Source organism: Cygnus olor, chromosome 3 (assembly GCF_009769625.2).
Source record: "Cygnus olor isolate bCygOlo1 chromosome 3, bCygOlo1.pri.v2, whole genome shotgun sequence".
Lineage (NCBI taxonomy): Eukaryota > Metazoa > Chordata > Aves > Anseriformes > Anatidae > Cygnus > Cygnus olor.
In genome coordinates, this window is record NC_049171.1 from 16,136,369 (window position 1) to 16,159,539 (window position 23,171).

Genomic DNA, 23,171 nt, shown 5'->3' on the forward strand with positions numbered 1-23,171 from the left:
GCGGATGCTTGCCGAAGCTTTCTGCACGCCTAAGCAGCACTCGTGGCCATCTGCACCCATCAGGAAGTCAGCGTTACCCAATTTCCTTCTCCTACGCTCCAGGACTGAACGAAGGCTGCAGTTGACAGAGGAAGAAACAGATCTGGAAGGAAAATGCCTCAGGGCTGACATACCCTGCAGAGAAGGCCACCCCACAGGGTGAAATGTGATTGCTGTGACCAGGCACAGCCGTGGCATCCTCCCGAACCACCCTGCAGTTTCCCTAGCCCGTACGTTGCCACTTTTTGAGTCACAATTTGCTGTTTTCCGCCTGTGTAAGTTTGCCTTTTCACGGCCGCAGCCCGCCTGACGCACGCTGCCTTGCCAGACGCGGAGGGAAGGCAAACAGAGACATATGTGCCGGCCGGCCGGGCTCCAGGAGCAGGGAGAGGGGAACAACCACAGCACCTTCCCCTCTCACCCTCCAGCCGCTCCCACGACGGATGCATTGCTCCACGGGCAAAGCCTCAAGCTCCCCGCTCCCTGAGCGCGGGGACTGGGTCACCTTGCAGCCAGCAGCTGGGACGAGGCTGGCAGCGGCGCCTCCTCTCCTCTCGTCTCCCGTTCCCTTACGTGCCCCCTCCTATTCCCACGCCGATGCCATCTCAAAACGTAGCGGCTAGAAATAAACGTCGCCGTAATCCGGGAGGCAGCCGGAGGTGCTTACAAATGTAAACAAGTCGCTGCTGCTGCTGCTGTCACCCTGGGCGGGCGCGTCCTTCCCCGCTGAGCCCTGCGGGTCACGGCCAGCCTGCCAGGGCGGCTTCCCCGCCGGGGCACGGGGGCAGGAAGGAGCAGGGGTAACGCTGCCGTCTTTCGGGGCAAACCCTCACCTCGTCTGTATTTGCACCGCGCGTGTCACACAGAGCTCGCAGCACGCGGAGCAGCAAGCAGGTCGGTACCTGCCGGGATTAGCTCCTGGAGGCGTGCTACAGGAGTACGGTCACGAATCTCAAGATTTGTGTTTTCACGCAAAAAAAACAAACCCTGGCGGTGATGTGCGCGTCCTACCAAATACACGAGAAGCGTTGTGTAAAGTCAGAAGTGGACAAGCACTGGTCAGCCTACGGCCAGACCCAAAAATAAAAAAATGCTGTGCTTGAAGGTAAGTGAGCCAGTGAGCCCTGAAGTCTTACGCTGGCCTCCATATATAACCTAAGTCAGATGTCTTTACACAGCTCTGAAACGTGTTCATAGGAAACCTGAAATTTCACTTTTTTTATGATTTAAAAGCAGCCATATTACGTAGCTTTTAAAATAGAAATCTAAAAAAGATAGGTACCAGAATGTAATTCTACTTCTTTAAAATACAGACTCAAAGAGACTGGATGACACGGTTGAGGCAGCGAAGCAGCCACTGCGGTCCCGCTCGCTCCGTAACCAACCCTCGCGCAGCACAGCGGCAGGAGCAGAAGGAGCAGCGTGGCGGCCCAGCCACCCGTCCACGCACGTCCGCGGGAGAAAGAGCCGCCCACGGGAGGGAAGAGCCGCGTTTGCGTTCCCACACCCGCCAGGAAATTTTGTGTTGTCAGCCCATCAGGTCCTCCCCGTGATGCAACAACCTAACACAACGTTTTATTAAATTACGGAGAGAGTTCCCAAGCCAGTTTGCTCAGGCGGACACCAAAAATGGTTGGTTTTAGGGGAAAAAAAAAGCTAACAAAGAAAAAAGCCACACACGAAGTACAAAATTGGCTATCAGATCGAGACAGGACAGTCCTCCCCCGTTATAGGCATGCTAAAGCAGCATCTAAAAGTCAAGCCTCTTGTTCTAGGGAACTTCAGAGCAAAAAAGAGCAGAATTCTCTCTTTCTTCACCACGCTAATGTGGAAAACGGGGCATTGCCCCCGAAGGGTAACGCTGCAGGCACTCACTGCGCCTGAGCGCGTTTTCGGCCGAGCCCTGTGGAGCACAAAGCAGGCCTGCACGTGCACACGCTCCGCGGCACGTACGCCAGCCAGAGGGACCGCAGCGCGGCGAGGGCAGGGTGTGGGCGCTTTCAAGGCGAGGCGCGCAGCTCCAGCGCACCCAGCGCAGGCTGGAAGCCCGCTGCCACGCGTTCTAGCCGTACGCTTACGGGTAAGAACAGCGATTTCGCTCCCTGGTCACATTTACGCCCAGTGTAAAAGAAAACCCATTCAGCGGGGAGAGTATTTCATTTAATAGAAAAGGGTGATTTCATACAAAGTACTGGGGGGAAGTATAAGGCCACATAGAGAGCATCATCGGGTTGACACGGTGGCTATTTTTTAAGTTAAGACACGATTAGTATTTCCTCTGGTGCTTCGATACAGGTAAATGAAAGCCTGGAACAGTTTCCTATAAGGTGCATAAGCATCCGCAATACATAAAAAACTTAGTTTCTCATTTCTCCTGTATTCAAAAAAAAAACCACCACCCCCGGAGACCCAGCGAATTATTCACACGTTATCTCGCCCTTTTTGCATTTTTTTTCAGTAGATTTTGATATGCTGGTTTAGCGGGACCGAAAGGATCATTTTTAGCGTCAAGGCTGCTCAACTGTATTCGTGCTTCTGCATCCGTTGGGAGGATCCATCGCAACAGCCTGGCTCCTCCGAACTTCGCTGAGGTGGAGCGTGGACTCGGGAGTGCCCAGCACGTCGAGCTTTACCAAAAGTCACAGCATCCCCCACTCACAAAGGGTATGGACTTGGTTGAGGTTGAAATCCTCGAGACTTTTATTCTGCAATCATTCTGTTGTGTTTTGAAACAATGACACACACACATCTCAAAATCTCAAACCTCCAATGCCACCTGCACAAGGAGGGTGTAACAGCAGCAGCCCACTGCAGGATCGGGATCCCGAAGCGTTACAATCCCAAACACTGAGTTCTCAAACGTTGTGAGTTTACAAAATGCTCTGAATGCGTTTCTTTAGGCTTCCTGAAAAATAGTTTCCAAAGCCCTGGGTCTCATCCTGCACACCCCTACTAATGCAGGTCGAGTAATTTGCCTGCATACCGAGACCAAAATGAATAAATACAAAATACATTTGGTATAGAAAACACTAGTATAAAAATTAAAAATCACCCTGTTTCACTGTCCATCAGAATATTAACAGCAAGCATTACAAGTGACTTTTTTAACCTATTGCCGAAATCATTTCAAAAAGAGTTCTGCTTTCCTGAAGTGCTGGTGATTGCATTTGCCCCAAAATGGAAAAAAAACAACACACAGGGAAGGGATGAGGAAAGACAGGCCAGATTTCTCACATAGCATTGTTAACCGAGGACCTAAAAAGAAGGAAGCTGAAGTGTGCACAGACACGCTGGGGGAGGAGGGTTGCACTGTCAGTTCTCTTGCAGCCAGCAGAGCCCTTCCCGATTTTCAGGAAGCTGGTGGAGGCGGCGCTCCCTCAGGCTAGCCCTGGCAGACAGATGACGGCACGGGGATGAGCATACCGAGAGCGCTGCTGCTGCTGCTGCTTTTCGGTTTCTCCACCGTGGCGATTCTGTTCAGTTTGCCAACCTCTGTCTGCCAGCTGGGAATCTTCTTCGTGGTCATGTGGCGGCGGGTGTGCTTCGTCAAGTGGTCGCTGCGCATGAAGCGACGCTCGCACACGGGGCACGCGAACTTCTTCTCTCCCGTGTGAGTTCGACGGTGGCGGGACAGTTCGTCCGAGCGGGCAAACTTCTTGTCGCAGCCTTCCCAGTTGCAGCTGAAAGGCTTTTCTCCTGCAGGACACAAAAGAAACGCAACTTATTTTCAATAAGCTCCATTTCATCAAAGAACTGACTTATAAGTTATAGCCTGCCTCGCAAAATCTGATCTGTTTCACTGAACTGCTCATGCAGGAAGTCACCATTTGCTGAAGTAGAAGCTGAATCCCAGTTTCAGGGAAAAAATCATCGGTCTTGTTTCTACTTATTTCCTCACACCTATTCAAATGTTCTTTAATCAAGCCTATTTTTTTTTTTTAATTATCCAAAACCCCAGCTTAAAGAAAAACGATTCTTCACAAAGCAACGTTATCGATCGACTGAACCAGAAGCAAATCCCTCTGAGCCTGTCCCTCCTACGTGGCCACAGCTCTGTGACCGCTACACGACATCAGCAAATATTGTGGGCAAGAAGAAACCTGGAATCGAACCTCCCAGGCCCACCGAAGCGCTCCAGCTCCGCATATCCGCGCGGCGTACCGAGGAACGGCCCAGCCCTACCTGCCACCCTACATGCCTGCACGCCCAGACACCGACGGGAGCTCTGTCTGCCAGGCAGTGAAAGCAGCCAGGAAGGCTTTCAACGTCACCTCGGCGCCTGCTTAACATCGGAACCGTCCTAACCAATGTGATCCACCGCCCGCACCCCACAGGCCTCCAGATAAACATCTACCACATGACCCAGATTTACGGCATCTCTTTGGAGCAGAACAACAAGTCCAGCGGAAAGGATGCACCGCAGCAGCTCTGTCCTCATCGCAGGGGGTGAAGCTCTGCACTGGGTGAGCACGATGGCAGCTGAACGAGTGGGATGAAGCAGGAGCAAGCTGAAGCTGCTCTGCCCACTGGTGCCGTGCAGCGGGCTGGCTTCCCTGCGGATCAGCAACGGTCCGGGCTCAGAAAACACGCGCTGCCCGCCCGTGGCTGTCCCGCAGCACCAGGTTAACTCACCAGCCTGCAGCACTTCCCCGCAAACCAGCAGCCGAACCAGCCGAGCTCTGCTTTACAAGGATTATCGGCTTCACGCAGAGATTAAGCTCTTTTCCCAGAGGAACTGTACGGACAAGCTGGCAACCTACTGGGAAGCCTTGCCATGGAAGCTGCCTTCCAATAAACCACAGAGGGTGGGGGAAGTAAGGCAAGGAAAAAACTAGACAAATGTTTAAATGAGCTGTTCTGTACCAATGATCTGCTATCCTTGTCCCTCAACATCAAAAATAGTCCCTTCCAAAAGCTCAGAAGTTAGTTGTAACAGAAGCTCTGAGCTAGAAAAAGGATAAGTAAAACACATTTATACTGCCTCCACGCTAACCAGGTGTTACAGAGCCAATTAGCTCTTATTAACTGTAATTAACTTTCATTTACTCACACAAAGGGAGTTCTGAAAGTAAGGGAAAACAGCTACATTCCTGCAGCAGCTCTGCTTCCCAGCACGGTAGCCCAAAACCTTAACGCCCACCCCTCTAGCCTAGACAAAGCTCTAGGAAAACGTGCAGCAGTTGACTTTCCCTCTTCCCTTTTACTTTGCCTTCACCAAAATGAAGACCAACCACCTGTACTACACTTTGGAGATCCCTCCACGCTCAAAACAAAAACTTGCACAATTCACTTCAGCCTAGTCCAGATGGCAGAGATCCACTCCAATCTAAACACACGCACGCAGCGGGCTACGCTTCGCTCCAACTAAAGCACGTGAAATTCAGCTAACGCTACGGGGTCAGCTGAGGTCTCCGAACAAAGTCTGTCTTGTTTTGCCCGCCCGTGAAGAATGAACATTCTTCTCTTCTCCCAGAGGAGCACAAAATTCCTGAGCACCTGCCCCTTCCCTTTCCCACCCCTCCCAGAGGAGCCGTGCATTTCGGCACCCCGACGGCAGGGCCCATCCCCCGTTACGCACCAGTGTGGGTGCGGAGGTGGGCTTTGAGGTGGGAACTCTTGAAATAGGTTTTCTTGCACCCCGGGAAGTTGCAAACGTAATTCCTCCGTCTAGAAAAGTCCACCTGGGGGGCGCAGCTTTGCCCGGAAGCGATGAACACGGGGGCTGGAGCAAGGGGCAGTAACTTGGTGCTCCCCACAGTCACGACCGCTTGCGGGCACTGCGGTGCCTGCGTGACAGCAGTCTGCGGGAGAACCAACATGACGGTCCCCTGAGGCACGGAAGGTCCCATGAGCAGGGGCTGGGAAAGCGGGGCTGTCTGCGGTAAGATGGGTTTCATCGGAGTCGAGGCCGCTGGAGCAGGAGGCTTGACGTAGGCGTTAATCATGCTGCTTTGCCTACTCAGGGGGACGGAGATCTGGCACAGAACCTGGGGGCTCGACACGGGGGCGGGCGTCACCGGGGCGGCTCTTTTTTGCAAGTCACTGTCACAGTTCTTCGGTACGTGGGGCTGCGGCGAAGCGGGGCGGGCTGGAAGCTGCCCTTTATTGGTCGCGGGATCGCCGCAGTCACGCGCACGGGGTCGATGCGCCGGCGAGGTTTTGGTGATGACATCAGCAGCAGCGCACGCGTCCTGGGGCGGTCTGGAATGTCTTCGGTCGGCTGCTCCGCACCACTCGGCGGAAGCGCCGCAGCCCGCCGCCGCCTGCGTCTTCTCGTGCGGGGCGGGAAGGTGGTGGTAAGCAGAGCTGTCGCCCGTGTGGCGGATCACGCTCGTGGCCATGGCCCGGCACGGCTGCGGGGCAGAGGGCTCGGCCACTTGGCTCTCCACGCTTATAACCGACGGCTTGCTTACGGGGGACGCGTCGGTGGTGGAGGTGAGCGAGCAGGCGGCCGTATTTGCCATGACAGTCCTCGGCTTGGAGTAAGTGACTTGGGAGGAGAGAAGCATCGCGGCCGACATCTCAACGAAGTCCGGGCTGTGCGGCGGGGTCATGCACTGCACAAAGAGAGCGCCGTTACACAACACTGCAGCTTCATAGCACGGTTCTCTACCGTTTTTACTGCGAAAAGAAAATTCAGCCCCCTCCCCAGAATCTCAGAAACTGCTTCCTGGGGAAACCAGTTAAAGCACGCGTTGCTTTACCTGACGGCCACTGGGAACAGGCTTAAAAGCACACTAATAACAGGAATGCAATCAGGCAGACTGTAAACCTGTTTAAGGTGTTCCATGTCCACTCGCTGCCTTACGAAAACCCTCTCGTTTCTCCTCCTCAGCAACAGGTACGGATTGAAGAGGCTACGAGCACTCTGCTGTTCGCAGCGAACTGACCAGTGACAGCAACACTGTACCATTTAAACTGCTGCCTTCCAGCAAGACCTCAATTTTTTAATAGTGATCCCCCATCAGCTGGCAGGGCAGTAGGATAAGCACACACAAACTGCTCTCCCCCCTCGCCTACCCCTTTCTCTCTGGGCTCTCTTGCCGCCACCACCTCTCCTTCCTCCTTTAATACCAAAAACTCAGCCCACGCCTGGCTCCTGTGCTGCTCAAGAGACAGTTCCAATACTGAGTGCCAGGAGTCAGAGAGAAGCAGCCCAGCAGCCAGCTGCTGTGCCACCTCAGCCTTTTTTCTTCTACTATTCCTTTCTTCCGACCTAACTGCACACTGAAAGTCTACTGGCTGAAAGAGGGCTTAGCCTTCTAAAACCCCAGTGGCACAGAGGGTTGCCTTTTCTGCTGTTGTTGTTTTGTTTTTTTTATCTACGTTTATTGCAACACAAATTGCAACAACAACAACAAAGTGATTCAGCTGACATTAGTCAGCCAGAGTAGGCCAATGCTCCGGAGAAACAGCAGGCTACATGTAGAAACATAGCATAAAACTAATTAAAATCCCTGTTTCATAATGGTAACCTGTACTTTCTCTCATAGCAATCAGAGCGAAGCCAAATGTCGTCAGGAGCCTTTTTCCTAAAGCACTTCCAGATAAGTCAGCGCTGAATCACCGCGGCTCGTTCTGCCTTTCTTACTCAGAAGTCTCCAAGAGGCAGGAAGCGATTTTTCCACCGTGCGGGTGACAGGGCCCTGGCCCAGGCTGCCCAGAGAGGCGGTGGGGTCTCCTCAGAAGCCGCCTGGACGTGGTGCTGGGCACCCTGCTCCGGGTGGCCCTGCTGGAGCCGGGGCTGGGCCGGGGCCTCCTCAGGTCCCTGCCCACCTCAGTGCTCTGGGGTCCTGCGAAACCTCCAGCCAGCACCCAAACTGCCTTCCCGCATCCCTACGTTTGCTACCCAGAGACAGCAGAAAGCCCCAAGCTCAGCAAGGCCCCCCCTCACTATTCCACGTATACACACACAGCACTGGCCACGCTGTGGCTATTCCCTGCAGGGACACGTAAGCAAGGCGAGCATCTCTCCAGCCAAGTTAAAACATCACAGGGATGTAACCTCCAGACATCACGCGCTTATTCTGCAGTCACGTTTTTCTTACCAGTGTAGATAAATAATCCTTGGGTAATTCAGAAGTAGCCTCGGCGTGCATTGTGAAATCGCCAGAATCCGAGAAGGGCGTAAGGGGTCTTATCTTTAACAGGTCACCCTTCTGCGATCTTTGCCCCCAGGAGCTCATGCAAACAAGTGCTTCGACAGCTTCGATGTCATTCTGCTCCAAGGTGCCGCTGGAAGACCTCTCGCTGTCGTGGCGCTGCCGTTCTCGGATGGACTCGTAGATGTCCACAATGTCAACCTAAACGCAATCGGATTACCGGCTGTTAGGACACGTCCGGAGACAAAGCTGACACCACCCACACGCTGTCTGCTCGCCATGAAGGTCATCTGAAACGGATCCCAGGCCTGCGGCAAGACTTTTACCAGGCAGCTCAGCTCTTCCCCTCCCCCTGCCAGCTCGCCTCCCCACCCCCTTACTCTTCTTTAAAAAAATAAAAATAAATGACTTGCAGGAAAGGAATTGATATGTGTAACATGCAGCTCGGGTTTCCAGAGCTACTTTCCTGGATGACACCGCTCTGAATAAACACAGCCCTTGCTTGCAGACAAGCAAAAAAGAGAAGAATTCTACTTCCAACCTTGTTTAGACAGGGCTGTCTCCCAGACCCCAAAGACTGCTGGTATTTAGCACTAATCTCATTCCTGCCTCATTGAGAACGTAGCTTCCAGGCTGGCGGTAAGATGCTCTGAGGTCTGAGCTCTGGCTCAGGGTACCACGCTTTGCAAAGACACTTTAATCTTATTTTTACCAACAGGAAAACTGGGGTGGGGGGAAGGAAGGAAAATAGCCTTCGAAGCGCAGTGGGACTTGTTGGTATTGCACTTGAAAAAATGTGTGGTGCTGCACAGGGGCTCGATATCCCAAAATGCACTGAGTACCATGAAGACAAACCTAATCGGATTGGTTTGTTTCCAAACACGAGCATCACAGAAGACACGTGCGTGCACACATACAAGGCAGCACGCGACTCTCCTGCGAAAGGGCACCCCAACTTCATAAAGCTCTGGGACTTCATAAAGGCTGGGATTCAGCAGTGCAGGGTGAAATTCAAGCCCCATGCTGCTACGCAGCGCTGATATACTACAGGAAAATTAAAATTAAATTACAGGGAAATTAAAAACCAAGAACCTTGTTATCACAGCCTCAAACCCTACAGGGAATTCTGCTCCTTGGGTGACATCACTTTGGGACTGGAGGCCACCAGCTTTGCTACTGACTCAAGTAACAAGCTCAGTGGTGTCACAGGTATACAGATGCGTGTGTGACACTGTTGCCACTACAGAGACACAACTGTTTCCAACAAAATGGATCTGAAACAGGAGCCTGCCACTCTCAGAGGACTTTCACCTAAAACATGAGGTACCCAGTGCAGAGGCGTGAAGGCTAGGGACAGGAAGGGGTTAAAGCACTCCAAATTAGGAAGCCAAAGGGTTAGCTGCTCAGAAAGAGAAATTTAAAATCTCCACTGAAAATAACGAAAACTGGAACGAGGGCAAGCACCGATGCAGCGTGCAAGCCCAGATCACCTGTCAAATAGGTAGCCACACCACGTGAGGCTCGGCACCGGGGAGCCAGAAAGCCTGCGAGCGTTTGTCAAAGCTCGGCTGCAGGCAAAACCAAGCCAGCACATTTATTATTATTATTTTTTTTTTTTTTTAGCCGACATTTCAGGAGAACGGCTTTCCCTGCAGAAACGCGACAAAATATTCCCCTGCTTCAAGAAAAAGAAAAAAAAAAAAAAAAAAAAGGGCTTCCCGAGGCCAGGCCCTGCCCGCTGCCAGGGAAGCGGCTCAGCACCACGCCTGGCCGCCTGTCCTCGCCTCACCCCGCCGCTGCCGCAGCGCCGGGCCCCCCGCAGGAAGCGGGGGCTGCTCCCCGCGGCGCCGACGCTTCCTCCGCCCCGGGGCGAGGCGGCGGCACCGGGAGGGGCCGGGGGGCACCCCCGGGGTCCCACAGGCTCCTCGCCCCTCAGGGTGCCGGCCCCAGCCGCCCCCAGCCCCCTCAGGGTAACGGTCCTAACCGCCCCTCAGCGCCCCAACCGCCCACCGCCCCTCAGGGCAACGGCCCCGACGACCACCCCTCAGCCCCCCTCCGGGTCCCGATATCGCCTCAGGATAACGACCCCAGCCCCTCCGGGCCCCGATATCCCCTCAGGATAACGACCCCAGCCCCTCAGGACCGCGATATCCTCTCAGAATCCCGATATCCCCTCAGGGTCCCGATCCCAGCCCCTCAGGGTCGCGATATCCCCTCAGGATAACGACCCCAGCCCCTCAGGGTCCCGGTATCCCCTCAGGGTCCCGGCCCCAGCCCCTCAGGGTCCCCATACCCCCTCGGGTCCCGATCTCCCCTCGGGTCCCCACACCCCCTCAGGTCCCCACACCCCCCCAGGTCCCCGCTACCCCCCCAGGTCCCCGCCCCCGCCTAACGGTCCCCTCACCGCCGAGCACGTGCCCGCCGCGGCCCCGCGCTGCCCCCCCCCCGGGATCAAGCATAGCGCCCGCCCTCTCCCCTCCCTCAGCACCCCCCGGCCGGGGCCGGCGCTCACCGCGGCCGCATCGCCCATCCCCGGGCCGGGCGAGCCGTGCATGGCGCGGGCACCGCGGGCGGCGGCAGTGTGAGCGGGCTGGCGGCACGGCGCGGCGCGGCGCCCCCGCCCCCTCCCCTCCCCTGCCCCGCCCGCGGGGCCGGCGCCCAGCCGGGGAGCGGCCCTCCGCCAATCAGCGCGCGGCGCGGCCCGCGCTCGGCCAATCGGGAGCGGCGGGCGGCGTGATCGCGGCGTGCCGCGGGGCTGCCGGCGGGGGGGGCGCCGCGTGGGAGGAGGGGGGGGAAGGAGGAGGCGAGGAGGGGAGGGGGCGGGGCGAGGCGCTGGAAACTGGGGGAAAGGTCGGGGGCGGGGCCGAGTCGGAGGGGGCGTGGCCAGGGGAGGGGCGTGGCCGAGGGCGTGGCCTGGCGGCCTCCCCCTCCCGCTGCGTGCCGCGCCGCATGTGGGCAGCGGGCTGTGTGTGTGGGGGGGCGCCCTAAATTGGGGGCGTTTTGGGGACAGCGGGGGTGGGGCACCCCAAAAACCCGCTGGTGGGAAGGGGAAGGGCCTGGGGCGCTGCCCCCACAGCCCTGCGGAGCTCTGCACAGCCCCCCGGGCACCCCACCCCATCCTCCCCGCCCCACTGAAGGAAGGGCTCCGCGTTAGAAATGACCATATAAAATTTAATAGCTCGGTGTAAAATACACTTGGGGTTACAAAACACAGCAGGAGGAACCACAAAAACGCCACAATACACGACAGCGCTGCTACTGTCCTAAGCCCCTTGTCCCCGGGGGAAAACAAAGCGGCAGGCCTGGGTTCGCAGCCGTGGGTTATCAGCGAGGAACTACCGCCCTACCTCTGCGCAGGCTACGGCTACCGCCCTGCCCCGAGCCTGAGGTTCTGCCACAAAACTTCCATTTTCGACAAAAACGTGTAAATATATATATATATATATATATATATTCCGTATCTATATACCAAGTTTAAAAAAGTTCCCTTGCCATAGTAACTCGATTCCCCGGAAGGTGAGGGGAAGCCCAAAGGGCAGGTCCGACGCAAGTCCGAGTGCTCGCAGGGGACGGCGGGCGTCCGCGGGGTCACGGCGCCGCGCTGCTCTCCTGCGGCTCACGGACCCCCGGGCTCCGTCCTCGTGCTGGACGTGGTGGCCGTCACCCCGCGGCGCCGGCTCGGCTCCTGGCACCGCGCGAGGAGGAGGAGAGGACGTGGCGCCCGGTGTAGGACCCGGCTCAGGATCCCGAACACAAACCCCGAAATACTCATGTCTCGCTAAGTCATAAAACAATAATAAAAAATAAAATAAAATATGGTGGGGAGGGATTTCAGGCGGCCACCTGGGTTCAGCACAAGGCCACGACCAACGAGCCCTGGCCCAGCTCTGCAGACCCCCGCTGCCAAACACCACAGCCTCCCAGGCCGACCTGTTCCTGTCACTAGGAAAAACAAAACAAAAAAAAACACTAAACAACCTTCTGAATGTGTAAACCTGAATTTCTGCGATTTAAGCCCACTACCTGGCGCTCTGTTCGCACCGGACTGGCAGAACGCTTCGACACGTTTAGGACTTGGCTCCTCAGCCCTCGCCGGGGAAGCTCGCCCCGAGCTCCATGCCCCGGTCCTTCCTCGTGGGGCACGAGCCCCGAGCCCCTCCAGTGGGACGGCGCTCGCCGGGGAGGGCCAGGCTCAAAACAGGGCACGAGGCTCCAGCTGGGGCTTTCTCGGTGCCAAGTAGAGCAAAAGGCGGGTCTCCTGTTTCCTGCGGGCTCTACTCCTGTTTATAAAACTCGGCGTGGCATTTGGCCTCCCTGCCCCAAGCAGCAAATCCTAACCGAGCGTCGATGAAGCGGCACCGGTACCGCTGGGTAGAGCCCTACATCCTACGTCTCCATCCTCGCCAGAGCAACCTCCCCGTCCTAGGCGAACTGCGTGCAGCTCTTCCCAGCTCTGCTCTGCCTGAAAACACGACAAACCGATCGTGAATCCAGATCGCTACCGAAAACAGAGGGGAATCGACGCAGCGCTCGCCCTTCCCTGCTCACATGCCACCCGATAACGCAGGTTTTTGCCCTAGAGCCCAGTGCTGCCCTTCCCCTGTGCACCCCTCACTCACTGCTGATCAGAGGGCGCCTTCCCTTGCCTTCATAAGCACAAATGTGGCACAACAGCAGCTTGGGGAGGTTTCTGGCTCTCCTTGCTGCCACCTGGGCTCAGGGCTCGTGCTACCAGCTGCCCTCGCTTGGTCTCCCCCCCCTTTTGATGCGCGCCAGGAATGTTCAGCCCCCAACTCCCCAAATACCACCCCGCCTGCTGCAGCAGGAGGCAGCTTTCCTGGGCCACAAGCCTCGCTTCCAGCTCTCGACATGCTTGCAAACCGCCTCTCCCCCATGGGTTCATCCTGCCTGAGCTGCCGTTGGGGTAAACGTTCACCGCCAGGCTCAGGGAGGGTCTGGGGGAGCTTTAAGCGCGCTGCTGCAGACCAAAACGCACCCTCCAGGAGGCTTCGGGGTTTAGGAGAGAGCCGGTACCTTTCCCTCCGCGGAGGAAGACGCGTGCTGGAGGAGGAGGTCTGGGGGCGTTCTGCCGACGTCCAAACGCGTGCTCACCTTCGGCGCGGGTTAAGGGTTTGTCCGTTTTTAAATAGCTACGTTAAATACCTGTTTCCCCCGCATACGGCATCCTTTTCGATGGGCTTCATTGCGTATATTCGCGGTATGTACACGAACACCATATTTTATATATATTATATATATATATCACTCGTATGTACACATTTACAAACCTTCAAAAATATATTGCACTTATATACAATATAGCTTCATCTGATGAGAGTTCACACAGTTACTAAGGCGAGTTCTTCATAAGCAAGGCAGTTTTTACGTCCCCCCCCCCCCGCCCCCCAATGACACAAGTGATCTCAACAACCTGCCCTGTTAAGGAGTAAACATCACAAAGACTTTTCTCCGACCTGCCGCAATTCCTCCTAGTGTCAAGTAGTAGTTCCGCAGCTCTACCTAACAGAAAACAGTCCGACACAACGCTATTGGCTGAGAACAGGCTCACACGCGGGTACTGAAGAGATAAATACGATATCACCACTCTAAAAGGCCACCTTCCAAGGGTTTTTTCCCCTCCCGTAGTTACTAGTGTTTTATACATGCTCTCTATTTAATTGCTGGTCTTCGCTCGCTCATTTCAAGTGCAAATAAGGCCACGAGCGTTACCACCTTCTCCGGAAAGGACAGAAACACAAAGGTGTTAAGCAAAACCACTACTCTGATCCCCAGAACGAGCCGACACCTGGCTTGCTCCTGGAGAAGGTGACTAGCGTTTTACCCAACACACCGAATTATGGGAAAATGTTCACTCGAGACCTTTGTTTAAAATCCACAGAGGATCAGCGATCTTAGATCTCGGTGAGAGTGAGCTTGTAAGATCCCCCGACTTCTTCGATCTGCAGCTGGAAGGTATCTTCATTAGAATAGTGTTTCACGATGTTGTCGTCCATGTTGACCAGAATTCTGGAAAAACAAAGTAAGGCAGGGAAATGTTAGAGTTCCACACGCCAAAGGCAGCAAAGGCACGCTCAAATCTCAGAGAGCTGGGACTGCCCGGAGGTAACCCGAGGTTCCTGCCCATCCGTCCCTCCCTCAGCGCTTCCTACTGGGGACCCAGCTGTTCTTACCCAAAGCTGTCGTCAAGGGCTGCAGCCCCCCTTGAATGGTCTGAAAGCAAGCGGTAACTCTAGCTCCTGAACCAGGGAGGGAAGAGATCTCAGAACTGGCAGAAATCCCTTCGGATGCTGCAGACACTTGAGCAACCTTGGGGCTCTGAGCTGCTCTGACGGCTGGAAAGACTCAGCACAAAGCCCTGCGGAGCTCACAACGGAGAAAGTGCTGATGCCTGGGCATTTTTCGTTTGTCAGGACAGTCAATAACTGAGTGTTTGTGTGCACGCAAATACACACAACTGTCCTTCACAAAACTGTCCTTACCAGCGCTTTAGCCACCACCAATTCGTAACTTTTGCAGTTATTCTGGGGCAGTAATTCTGCTATGAAAGCACAACTCTTGAAACCACATTCCAAAGGTGATAAGAGGACTTATTTTTCTGACCAGAGGGACTTGGGGGAAGAGGCTAAGAAACTGAAGTGACTTTAGAGAAGCACCAAAAAAATTACTGAAAGATTAAAAGGAAAAATAAAGGCGCCTTCATGAGCTCAAATATGTTACAAAATAAAAGGAGTGAGGCCTTTGTGGGGAGCAGGTATTCCGCCAGTCAAGTTCTTTTCAATGTAGCGCACAGAAAGACAAGCGGGTTTAGTAACCGCAGCCAAATGTAGACGCCCTGAGCACAGTTAGCCACTGGAACCGTTTAACAGGGCTTGAAGTAGGTTCCTCGTCACTGGGAGCCTTTACACAGACTGAGCTCTTCTTCCTCTGGCACGATCAACTCTGATTCACACAGCAATTAGATCAGAGAAGTCCAATGACTTGGTTTTGTAGGAGAAGTCAGAGTGCTTATTCCTGTGGGACCCTTCCAGTCTTTTGCTCCATGAGCTGCACTGGAACAGGATCAGTACGCGGTGCACACACACGCTGCGTTCAGCTTTGGGCCCCTCACTACAAGGGCATCGAGGCCCTGGAGCGTGTCCAGAGCAGGGCTACGAAGCTGGTGAAGGGCCTGGGACACAAGTCCTGTGAGCAGCGGCTGAGGGAACTGGGGTTGGTTAGTCTGGGAAAGAGGAAGCTCAGGGGAGACCTCATTGCTCTCTGCAACTCCCTGAAAGGAACCTGTGGGGAGCTGGGGGTCGGCCTCTTCTCGCAGATAGCCAGTGATAGGACTAGAGGGAACGGCCTCAAGTTGCACCAGGGGAGGTTCAGGTTGGAAATGAGGAGACATTTCTCCTCAGAAAGAGCAGTCAAGCATCGAAACAGGTTGCCCAGGAAGGTGGTGGAGTCACCGTCCCTGGGGGTGTTCAAGGAGAGGTTGGACGTGGTGCCTGGGGACGTGGTTTAGTGGTGACATTGGTGGTAGGGGGACGGTTGGACCAGATGACCTTGGAGGGCTTTTCCAACATTAATGATCCTGTGCTACGGCATTTGCATATGAGCAGTCCATAGAGGTATTTAAAGCAGATTTGCCTACAGGTTTGGAAAAAGGTGCCGTATTCTCAGAGTTGCAGCATGGATACATACTCACCCTTTTTTACACTTTTTGAAGATCTTCCCTATTTTATCAAAAGGAACATCGTACTTGTCAGATATCTGAAACAAAAGGAAGAAAGCCTTTGTAAAGCAAGGAGACTGCTAGTGCTGTCTCCCACTTACTGTTGTACAGAAAGGAACAGTAAAAGGTCTGCAGATCAAAACAGCTGCTCTGCCCTTTCAGGGCAATACCAAATCCGGAGTACAAGGATAAGCCCGGAGATGAGAACCCCTCCTCTGCAGTTTGCCAACTTCACTGTGAAAAATGTAAATGTTCTAAGCCCGGCCACTGACTTCTCATCAGGCAACCCCCCGCCCACCCAACAAAAAGCCCGCACAGAGAAAGAAACAGGAAACAAACACTCAGCATCCTCTCTGGGATGTCTTCAGCATATTGAAAACCATTTTTAAATTCAGTGTCAGAGGGGTCAGGTGAAAACTAGTCATCACGGTGGCTGATAGAGGGGGAAAAACAGCAAAAGAGCAAAGAACTCCGCTGTTAAAGACATAAGCTGATCATAAATGTCTCCCTTACCCATCAGAGGGTTCTTCACGTGGAACCACAGCCTCTAAGGATGGCATTTCATCATACAGACTGCCATAAAAGTCACGAGGCCAGTATCCCAAGTCTGATTTACCCAGGCAAATCGCTCTATTGCGCTGACAGCGAGCACCAAACCAGTAGGGACACGACACAAAAGCACAGGGTGGGTTCTCCAGCCTGCATTTGTGAGCTTTTGATTCCTTGTTTTAAGGAGTCCAAGTGAAACAATAAAGGTGCAGCTTCAGTGCAGGATAATGGGGTAAGGGAGGGCTTCCCAGCCTCCTCTCCCGCTACCTGTTGGCCCCCACATCCAGCCTGCCTGTGCTGACAAAGCTCGGGTGCCCCAGCACCAAGAGCCCACTGCTGCTGGAGCCGCCCCCAGCAACTACACATCACCTAAATTCCTCTTCCACCTCTAACTCCTCACCCAGGTTCACAGGGGAGAACAGCCCAAGAACTTCACAACCCAAAGCCCCACAGGGAGGACAGACTCAGGCTACAGACCCATCTCCAGGTCCCAAATCTCACGGCAGCACCTGGCCGCGCAGCCACAAAACACCTGTCCTCTGCGCCTCGACAAGGCGCTAGTCACAGAAAGACAGGCAGAAACGTCAGCGTTGAGCCTGTGCCAAGCATCACGCCGTTCCTCAGGGTTAAGCTCCAAATTTCCTCTGCAGCACGGCAGCAGCAGGGGTGGTGGAAGGCTGTTTTGGAAGTCACGCACCAGGGAATAAATTTCATGCTTGTGTGCACAGATACATAAAAAACTGTTCAAGCACACTCAGAAGCTGGGACTCAGAAAGAGCTCTTTGCTAGCAGGTTGTGAAGGGAGAGGGGTGGCCCCCAAACAAGGCTTCCAAGGCCGAAATAAACCCAAGCCATTGAACCCATTCCAGAAATCACTCCATTTCCTAACGGAAGTATTCTCTCTGATTTTGAGACATTTGGACATTGTAAGTGGAGTCCAGTGACCATTTTCTGACTCAACTAGGAAAAGACCCTCAAAGCCGCTTCTGCCACGTGGCCAAACACAACCCGTACAACAAGCATGCCCAGAAATCTACACCTTTCCAGCAGCACCTATCATTTTGGGACTAACTCAAAAAAGACAAGCCTGGATTTTCAGGAAGGCTAAGAAACACCTTCTTACACTCGGACCTTAAGTGTGTGGAATAAGTCACTTAAAAGGGAAGCTTCCACAAGCCCCTTCAACACTGAACTGAGGTGTTACTTACATTCCTTTTCCCTTTACTAAAAGTGCATCAGCCTTCTGCTTTTGATCCCAAAGCAGCAGGAATACGAGGACACAAACTGGGATCAGCATTCCTATGATTGTTTGGGGCACAACAACTGGACAGCCAGGAACTAGACATTTTTTTCCCCAAACCGGGGGCAAGGACTAGGAAACAGCCTTATTACTTACAGCTTCCATTAGGCCTTTCAGAGACGGGGTCTTTAACATAAGCGCATCGAAGACTTCTTCCGACTCTTTTCGGACATACAGCAACACTGCAAAACAAATCAGAGAGGAATTAGCTGTGTAACTGCTCCTTAAAGACCTGTATATGACTGTGGCAAAGCATGGAGTAATACACAAGGATGCCCTGAAGAGATGCAGACATGTACATTCACTATACATTGAAGACTGCGTGAAGTCACAGCATCTTGCACAACACAAGAATTTGATGGATGCTGTCACAGTAGGTGAAGGCAGCCTGGCCACCTCTTCCTTTTTAACTAATTTATTTGTCTGCTCCCCACTCTCCTCCTGTGCTGTCTCATCTGTCTTCCTTCTCCTTGCCATGCGTCAGCAACACCCGTACCACCTCAGCTCACTGTGGGCTCAGTTTCCTGCTAGGAGGGGAACCAAGGAAGAAGAAACCCAATTAACAAGCACCCCTAGCGTTCTCAAGCTAGCAGAGTCAGCGTGCGTAACATCAGCCTCATCAAAAACCGCATTAAGGCTGAGGAGTAGGCCTGAACGGCTAAAAAGCCAGGACTTGGACGTCTTTGCCGGCTTTAATCCATCTTCTAATGACTAGGTATTCCAGCCCGGATCGGATACAAGGCTTCATTAGCTACACGCCTGCAACACAGCACAATTACTGGCCTCAGCTGACCAAGGTGAGCTTGGGACAGCACAACACCTTGGATTTCCTCTGCTAAAGGAAGGTTCGAAAAAAAGGACTGCAGGTTTAAAGGCAGCACACGCTCAGTAAGAGCACAGGTAGGACGTTACAGCAGCCAAAGGACAGATAATCCCACGGGTCTTGTTTTATGGCATACAGCAGCAAGAGAAACAAAGAGGCCTCGTTCCCTTTTGTAAAATCCATTGTTCCTATGAGTTTACACAGACTACACAAGCAGCCCCGTTCGCATCAAACCTGGGAACTTTAACCTTCGCCACATCAGAATTGTAATCCCCGCCTTTTAATCCTTTAAACTTTGTCATTGTCCTTCCACACACAGCTGTAATCAGGCAGATAAACCTCAACACCATCTCCAAAAAGGATCTCATCCAAAAGGGATCTCATCTTCCTCCACAACCCCACAGCAATGTCCAATCCCACAGCAAAGTGCAGAAGTTGGTAACAGGTTTAAATAAGCAGAATACTCGCTCAATTTGGTTCTTGGTGGTGAACAGCCTGTTTTCCAGCCCCATGAAAGGTGCAACAGTTTTACATCCAGAACCAGTTCTTGGCACTGAACACTCCAAGTCTTACAGAGGATTCCCAGAGTATTTTGTACTGGATTCTCTGATGAATTCTCTCCCCTAATCCACCAAGGAGACCGGTAAACTCTTCAACTCCTCTGCATCTCTTTCCTTATAACAAGTTAACAGGCAGTCCATGTCTAAGCTGCTAGAAAAAATAATAAATTCTGACATGGCAGAAGGATTTGTGGAGCTGAACTACATCCTGGCACATGTACTTTCAATTACTATCCAGGGGCAGAACATCTGGCTAAAATATATTCCAAAATAAATTAAAACCAACTCCTTAACCTCGGATCCATCTCTCTATCCAGACGGACAAGAACTGCAACAATCCAGTCTTCAAAGGAGAAAGCAATACCTCTTTTTGGTTCTTCTATTCTGGCCATCTTATTAGGACTAGCGATGAAGTCCTCTTCACCAATATAAGCTCCTCTCTTCAGGTTGGAGCTGTCATTGATAGGACAAAACATTAGCCACAGCACAGTTACAGGGACAGGACCTGATGAGGCCGAAGTGGCACAGCTCTTACCTTTCGCCCTCCAGCTCTTCAGAAGCAACAGGAAGGACCTTTTAAAAACAAACAGAAGATTTTTTTTGACTTACGCAGAAGAACATTGGATGATCCCGCTGCCACCCACCCAAAGGTCCTCCAGCGACGAGTTTTTGTTCAAGGAGGGAGAACCCCTGAACCCACGGGAGGAGTTGCAAGGGACAGGCAGGTGGGTCACCCGCCCAGCTGGCTCATAAAGCACATCGGTACAGGGCACGGGGGAGAAAGAGGCTGTCAGGTAGGAAGCTCACCACAACTACCCTACTAGAAGTAAGACGTTTGGTCCAAGCAATAAACATTGCCTTCATTTTAATACACAGATATTTTTTGCTTAGGGTCATAAAATATTTTATCCAGAACTGGAATTCATTTCTCATCTTTCAACCCTGTATCAAAACCACTCAGTTTTCCAGAAGCCACTAAAAATCTTCCTCACCTCGTTTCATAAAAGAAATTGAAGGATCTCAAATGCTAAAGACGGGAACATACAAGAGCCAATCAGTTTTCTGTCTAGTGCGGTGTCTTCCATCAGCGCCCAGCAGTAGAGCCTTTGGTTTTTAACATGTGCTTTCCCACAATCTTACGGATACAAGTTTATTCTCCCAATCCCTGTTAGGAGCTCAGGCAATGCTCTTAAAAGTAAGGTTAACATTCTGTCAGAACGTGCCAGAACTCTCGACACAGTGAAGTTAAATGTTTTGAAATTTGGTTGCACTCATTTTTATTTTTTTTTCCTTCCAGCTTCCTGTCAGCTGGGACTTTCCAGGAATGCTGAGGCAGGGTGCTCTGGCAGCAGATCACAAAGCTGAGACATTTGCCAGCTCCGCAAAACGGCTTTTCACTCTGCAGCAGGCTGAAGAGGGAGAAGCCCGAGGTCTACAGCAGCACACCAGAAATCCGACAGACTTTACAAGAGAAAAACAGCCTGCAGTTCCTTCAGTGAACCCTCGGCTGGAGATGCTTTGGGAAAAAAAAAAATCACTTCAGGTTCTTACCAACAGGAGTTCATCTGAAAATAATTAATTTAGACAACATCCCCAGTTAACTCCAGCCAACACGTCTAGGAGCAACGTCCCTTGCTCATTTAAGGCTCGCCCTGGGTTTGTTTACAGCCTCACTGCAGACAGTCTGGTATTTCAGATTTATTCACACACACGGCATCCCAGACTTCTTGCAACTATGCCCCCCCCCCAGCCCTCCCCACCCCCGCGGGCTGTACTTACGTGAGCACCGCGCTGCAGATTCGCAAAGTGAACGTCGGGAATGAAGAGGACTGGCTGCGTGTCTAGGTCCATGAAGGGCTTGAAGATGGTGATGTCCGTGCGCTTGTGCGAGGGAAGCATGGGCACTTTGACGTCGGAGACTGGAGAGAGAGCAAGGAGCGGATTGGAGGGCAGGGTAAACGGTGACGAGGCCGCAGCTTTCCTAAATCATTTAAAATGCACAGAGGCTGTTGGGCACGAGTACCCTGCAGGCAGGGTCAAAGGGAGAACCTCCCGTAGCAGAGAAGTTTGAACCTGGGTTGTCCCGGGTGAGGGCCTGGACCCCAAAGAAACAGCTTGCTTTGCGGAGGAGCAAGAGTTTGCTCCATCCAAGCGAGCTGCTTGACTTCATTCAAGCATTAAAACAGGCTGCGGAGCGGTCTGACCACTCACCCCAGAGAAACCCAGGTCTTCCACGTACCAAGTGAACCAAACAGAGGGCAAAAGATGGTTCAAGCTCCCCTCTTCTGCCTAAGCGTTCCCCCAAAAGGCCGCTGAATTTCCCACACCAGAAAGTCAGAGGGAAGACAAAAGAATTAACTTGCAACTGATTTTTTTTCAAGATTGCTCTACTCCTGTAAAAAAATAGTTGGTGACTTTTGGTGAAAATAATTGCTGCTGTTGTTGAATCCACGGGCACGTGGTATTAGAGATCCTGGCGGTGGGTACGACGGCTTAATGGCTTAAGGCAATTAAAAACTCCCCACACAAGACCTAAACAGCAATGGCTTGGACTTTCCAGGAAAATAAAGGTCGCTTCAGGCTAAACCCAAACCTAGGAAATTCATCCTAGAAAGCACCTTCTATAAAATCACAAGACCCTGGGAGTCAGCGCTGAAACTGCTGGCACCGTGCAGCCGTTATGCAAAGAAAAAAAATCTTCTGGGAGCCGCTGGGGTACTGCATTTGTGAAACCGTGCTACACCTACCTTTTACTCGGGGGAAAAAGCAAAAACCCACCCCTTTTTCCACCTGCCCTTGAGCAAACGGGTTCCCTCAGAGCATTATCTTCTTCTGAAGCTGCTCCAGCTGCCCGTACCTGCTGCGTCAGGAAAATCCTGCCCAGCAAGCTGGGAGGTGCGCGCTTGTTGAACCAGCCGGGCTGTTAATAGCCCGGCTCTGAGGAGCAGGGGAGAGCACACACCTGCCCCACACAGAGGTGAGCGCAGGGAGGTGTTCCTCTAAGCGGCTCTGTTAGCGAATAACTAGTCAAAACACGGGGCCTGCTGCAGTCAAAATACAAAACCTCATCTGCAGCAGTTAAGAGACGCTTAGCAGGAGGCAGCTCCATCCACAGCCTTTACACACGAAGAGCGCCGAGGCCTTCACTTCATTCACTCACGTGGAAAAGCAAAGGCCTAAGTGACCCATAAACAACAGCTTGAAACAAAACCAATTCCATGGGGGGTAAAAAAATGGACTTAGGAGAATACTAGCGCACAAGTTACGCGTAGCCAAAACGAGATCTACTACTTAAAATACTCGCGGAGTAGTTTCTACTTACAGGCATTCAACTGAGAGCTGGGGTCAGTGCACTTGCCTTTTCTTTTGCTTTGCTTTCGCTCTTCATCCCTGATCTTCCTTTCCGCTCCCTGCCAGAGATTAAGGGAAGGGGGAGAGAGGGAAGGTCTTTTTAGTTTGGGTTTTCACCCAGAGGCGGGAACACCGATTCTTTAAGAGCTGTGTTTGGGGAGGTCAGCTTCAGCGTACCAGAGCACACCAACGTTGAGGTCTGCCCAGCGCTTACCTCCAAGTCCTGTCGCCTAAAGGAGTCCAGCGACCCATCTAAGACGGAACCACTGGCTTGTCTTTCAAGTCAGATAGGGGTGTGACGACAAAAGATACCCACAGCAGAAACAACCGTAAGAAATACGACATGAAATGAATCTGAAGTGTTTGACACAGGAAAAACTTCCACGTTTTCTCAGTGTAAGAGTTCACTAGGTAATCACTAAATGGTGATCCACGAAAACGAAGCCGCGCGGGATCACCGAGTGCCGGACGCTTTTCTGCACGTCACACGTGCAGCCGGCAGCCTTCGTACAAGCCTCCACCCATCCAAAGCTGCAGACGCCCATCACGTTAAAGCAGGCGTTATTTCTTCTCCTCGTGTCAGCGCCAGGCTATGGCAGCAGCCACAGCCCCCAGGTTCCTGCCCACACAGCCCCGGCGCTCCAGCCCAAGCAGCAGCGGGGAGGGAGCCCTATTTCCTGCTAGCTACACGCGGGCAGCTCTAACAGGGAGG

At 53.0% G+C, this 23,171-nt stretch overlaps 2 protein-coding genes across 5 annotated transcripts in view; both read right to left on the reverse strand.

Annotated features, from left to right (window-relative positions):
- Nucleotides 1-2,183: 2,183 nt before the first annotated feature.
- On the reverse strand, nt 2,184-10,766 carry KLF11 (Kruppel like factor 11). Its single transcript, XM_040550922.1, has 4 exons — nt 10,654-10,766; nt 8,088-8,342; nt 5,618-6,596; nt 2,184-3,735 (listed from the first exon to the last, which is right to left on the reverse strand). The coding sequence occupies exons 1-4, from the start codon at nt 10,693-10,695 to the stop codon at nt 3,422-3,424; spliced, it is 1,590 nt and encodes a 529-aa protein (XP_040406856.1). The 5' UTR covers nt 10,696-10,766; the 3' UTR covers nt 2,184-3,421.
- A 532-nt stretch (nt 10,767-11,298) lies between these two features.
- GRHL1 (grainyhead like transcription factor 1) overlaps nt 11,299-23,171 on the reverse strand; it is a 37,573-nt gene continuing 25,700 nt past the window's right edge. For 2 of the 4 annotated variants that reach the window (XM_040550927.1, XM_040550926.1), the window contains exons 10-16: nt 22,467-22,518; nt 20,888-21,027; nt 19,644-19,681; nt 19,473-19,561; nt 17,822-17,907; nt 15,850-15,914; nt 11,299-14,168 (exon numbers count right to left, since the gene is read on the reverse strand). In XM_040550927.1, the coding sequence (XP_040406861.1) occupies nt 14,054-14,168; nt 15,850-15,914; nt 17,822-17,907; nt 19,473-19,561; nt 19,644-19,681; nt 20,888-21,027; nt 22,467-22,518 (585 nt within the window). In that variant the 3' untranslated portion in view covers nt 11,299-14,053. Of the gene's footprint in view, nt 14,169-15,849; nt 15,915-17,821; nt 17,908-19,472; nt 19,562-19,643; nt 19,682-20,887; nt 21,028-22,430; nt 22,519-23,171 lie in introns of all 4 variants that reach the window. The other 2 variants (XM_040550925.1, XM_040550924.1) reach the window with 1 other exon arrangement.

Coding starts and splice junctions, on each gene's coding strand:
- KLF11 (XM_040550922.1), bottom strand. CDS start 10,695: ATGCACGGCTCGCCCGGCCCGGGGATGGGCGATGCGGCCGCG. Junction 8,343..10,653: donor GGATGGGCGATGCGGCCGCG/GTGAGCGCCGGC, acceptor GATTGCGTTTAG/GTTGACATTGTGGACATCTA. Junction 3,736..5,617: donor CCACCTCCGCACCCACACTG/GTGCGTAACGGG, acceptor TGTGTCCTGCAG/GAGAAAAGCCTTTCAGCTGC.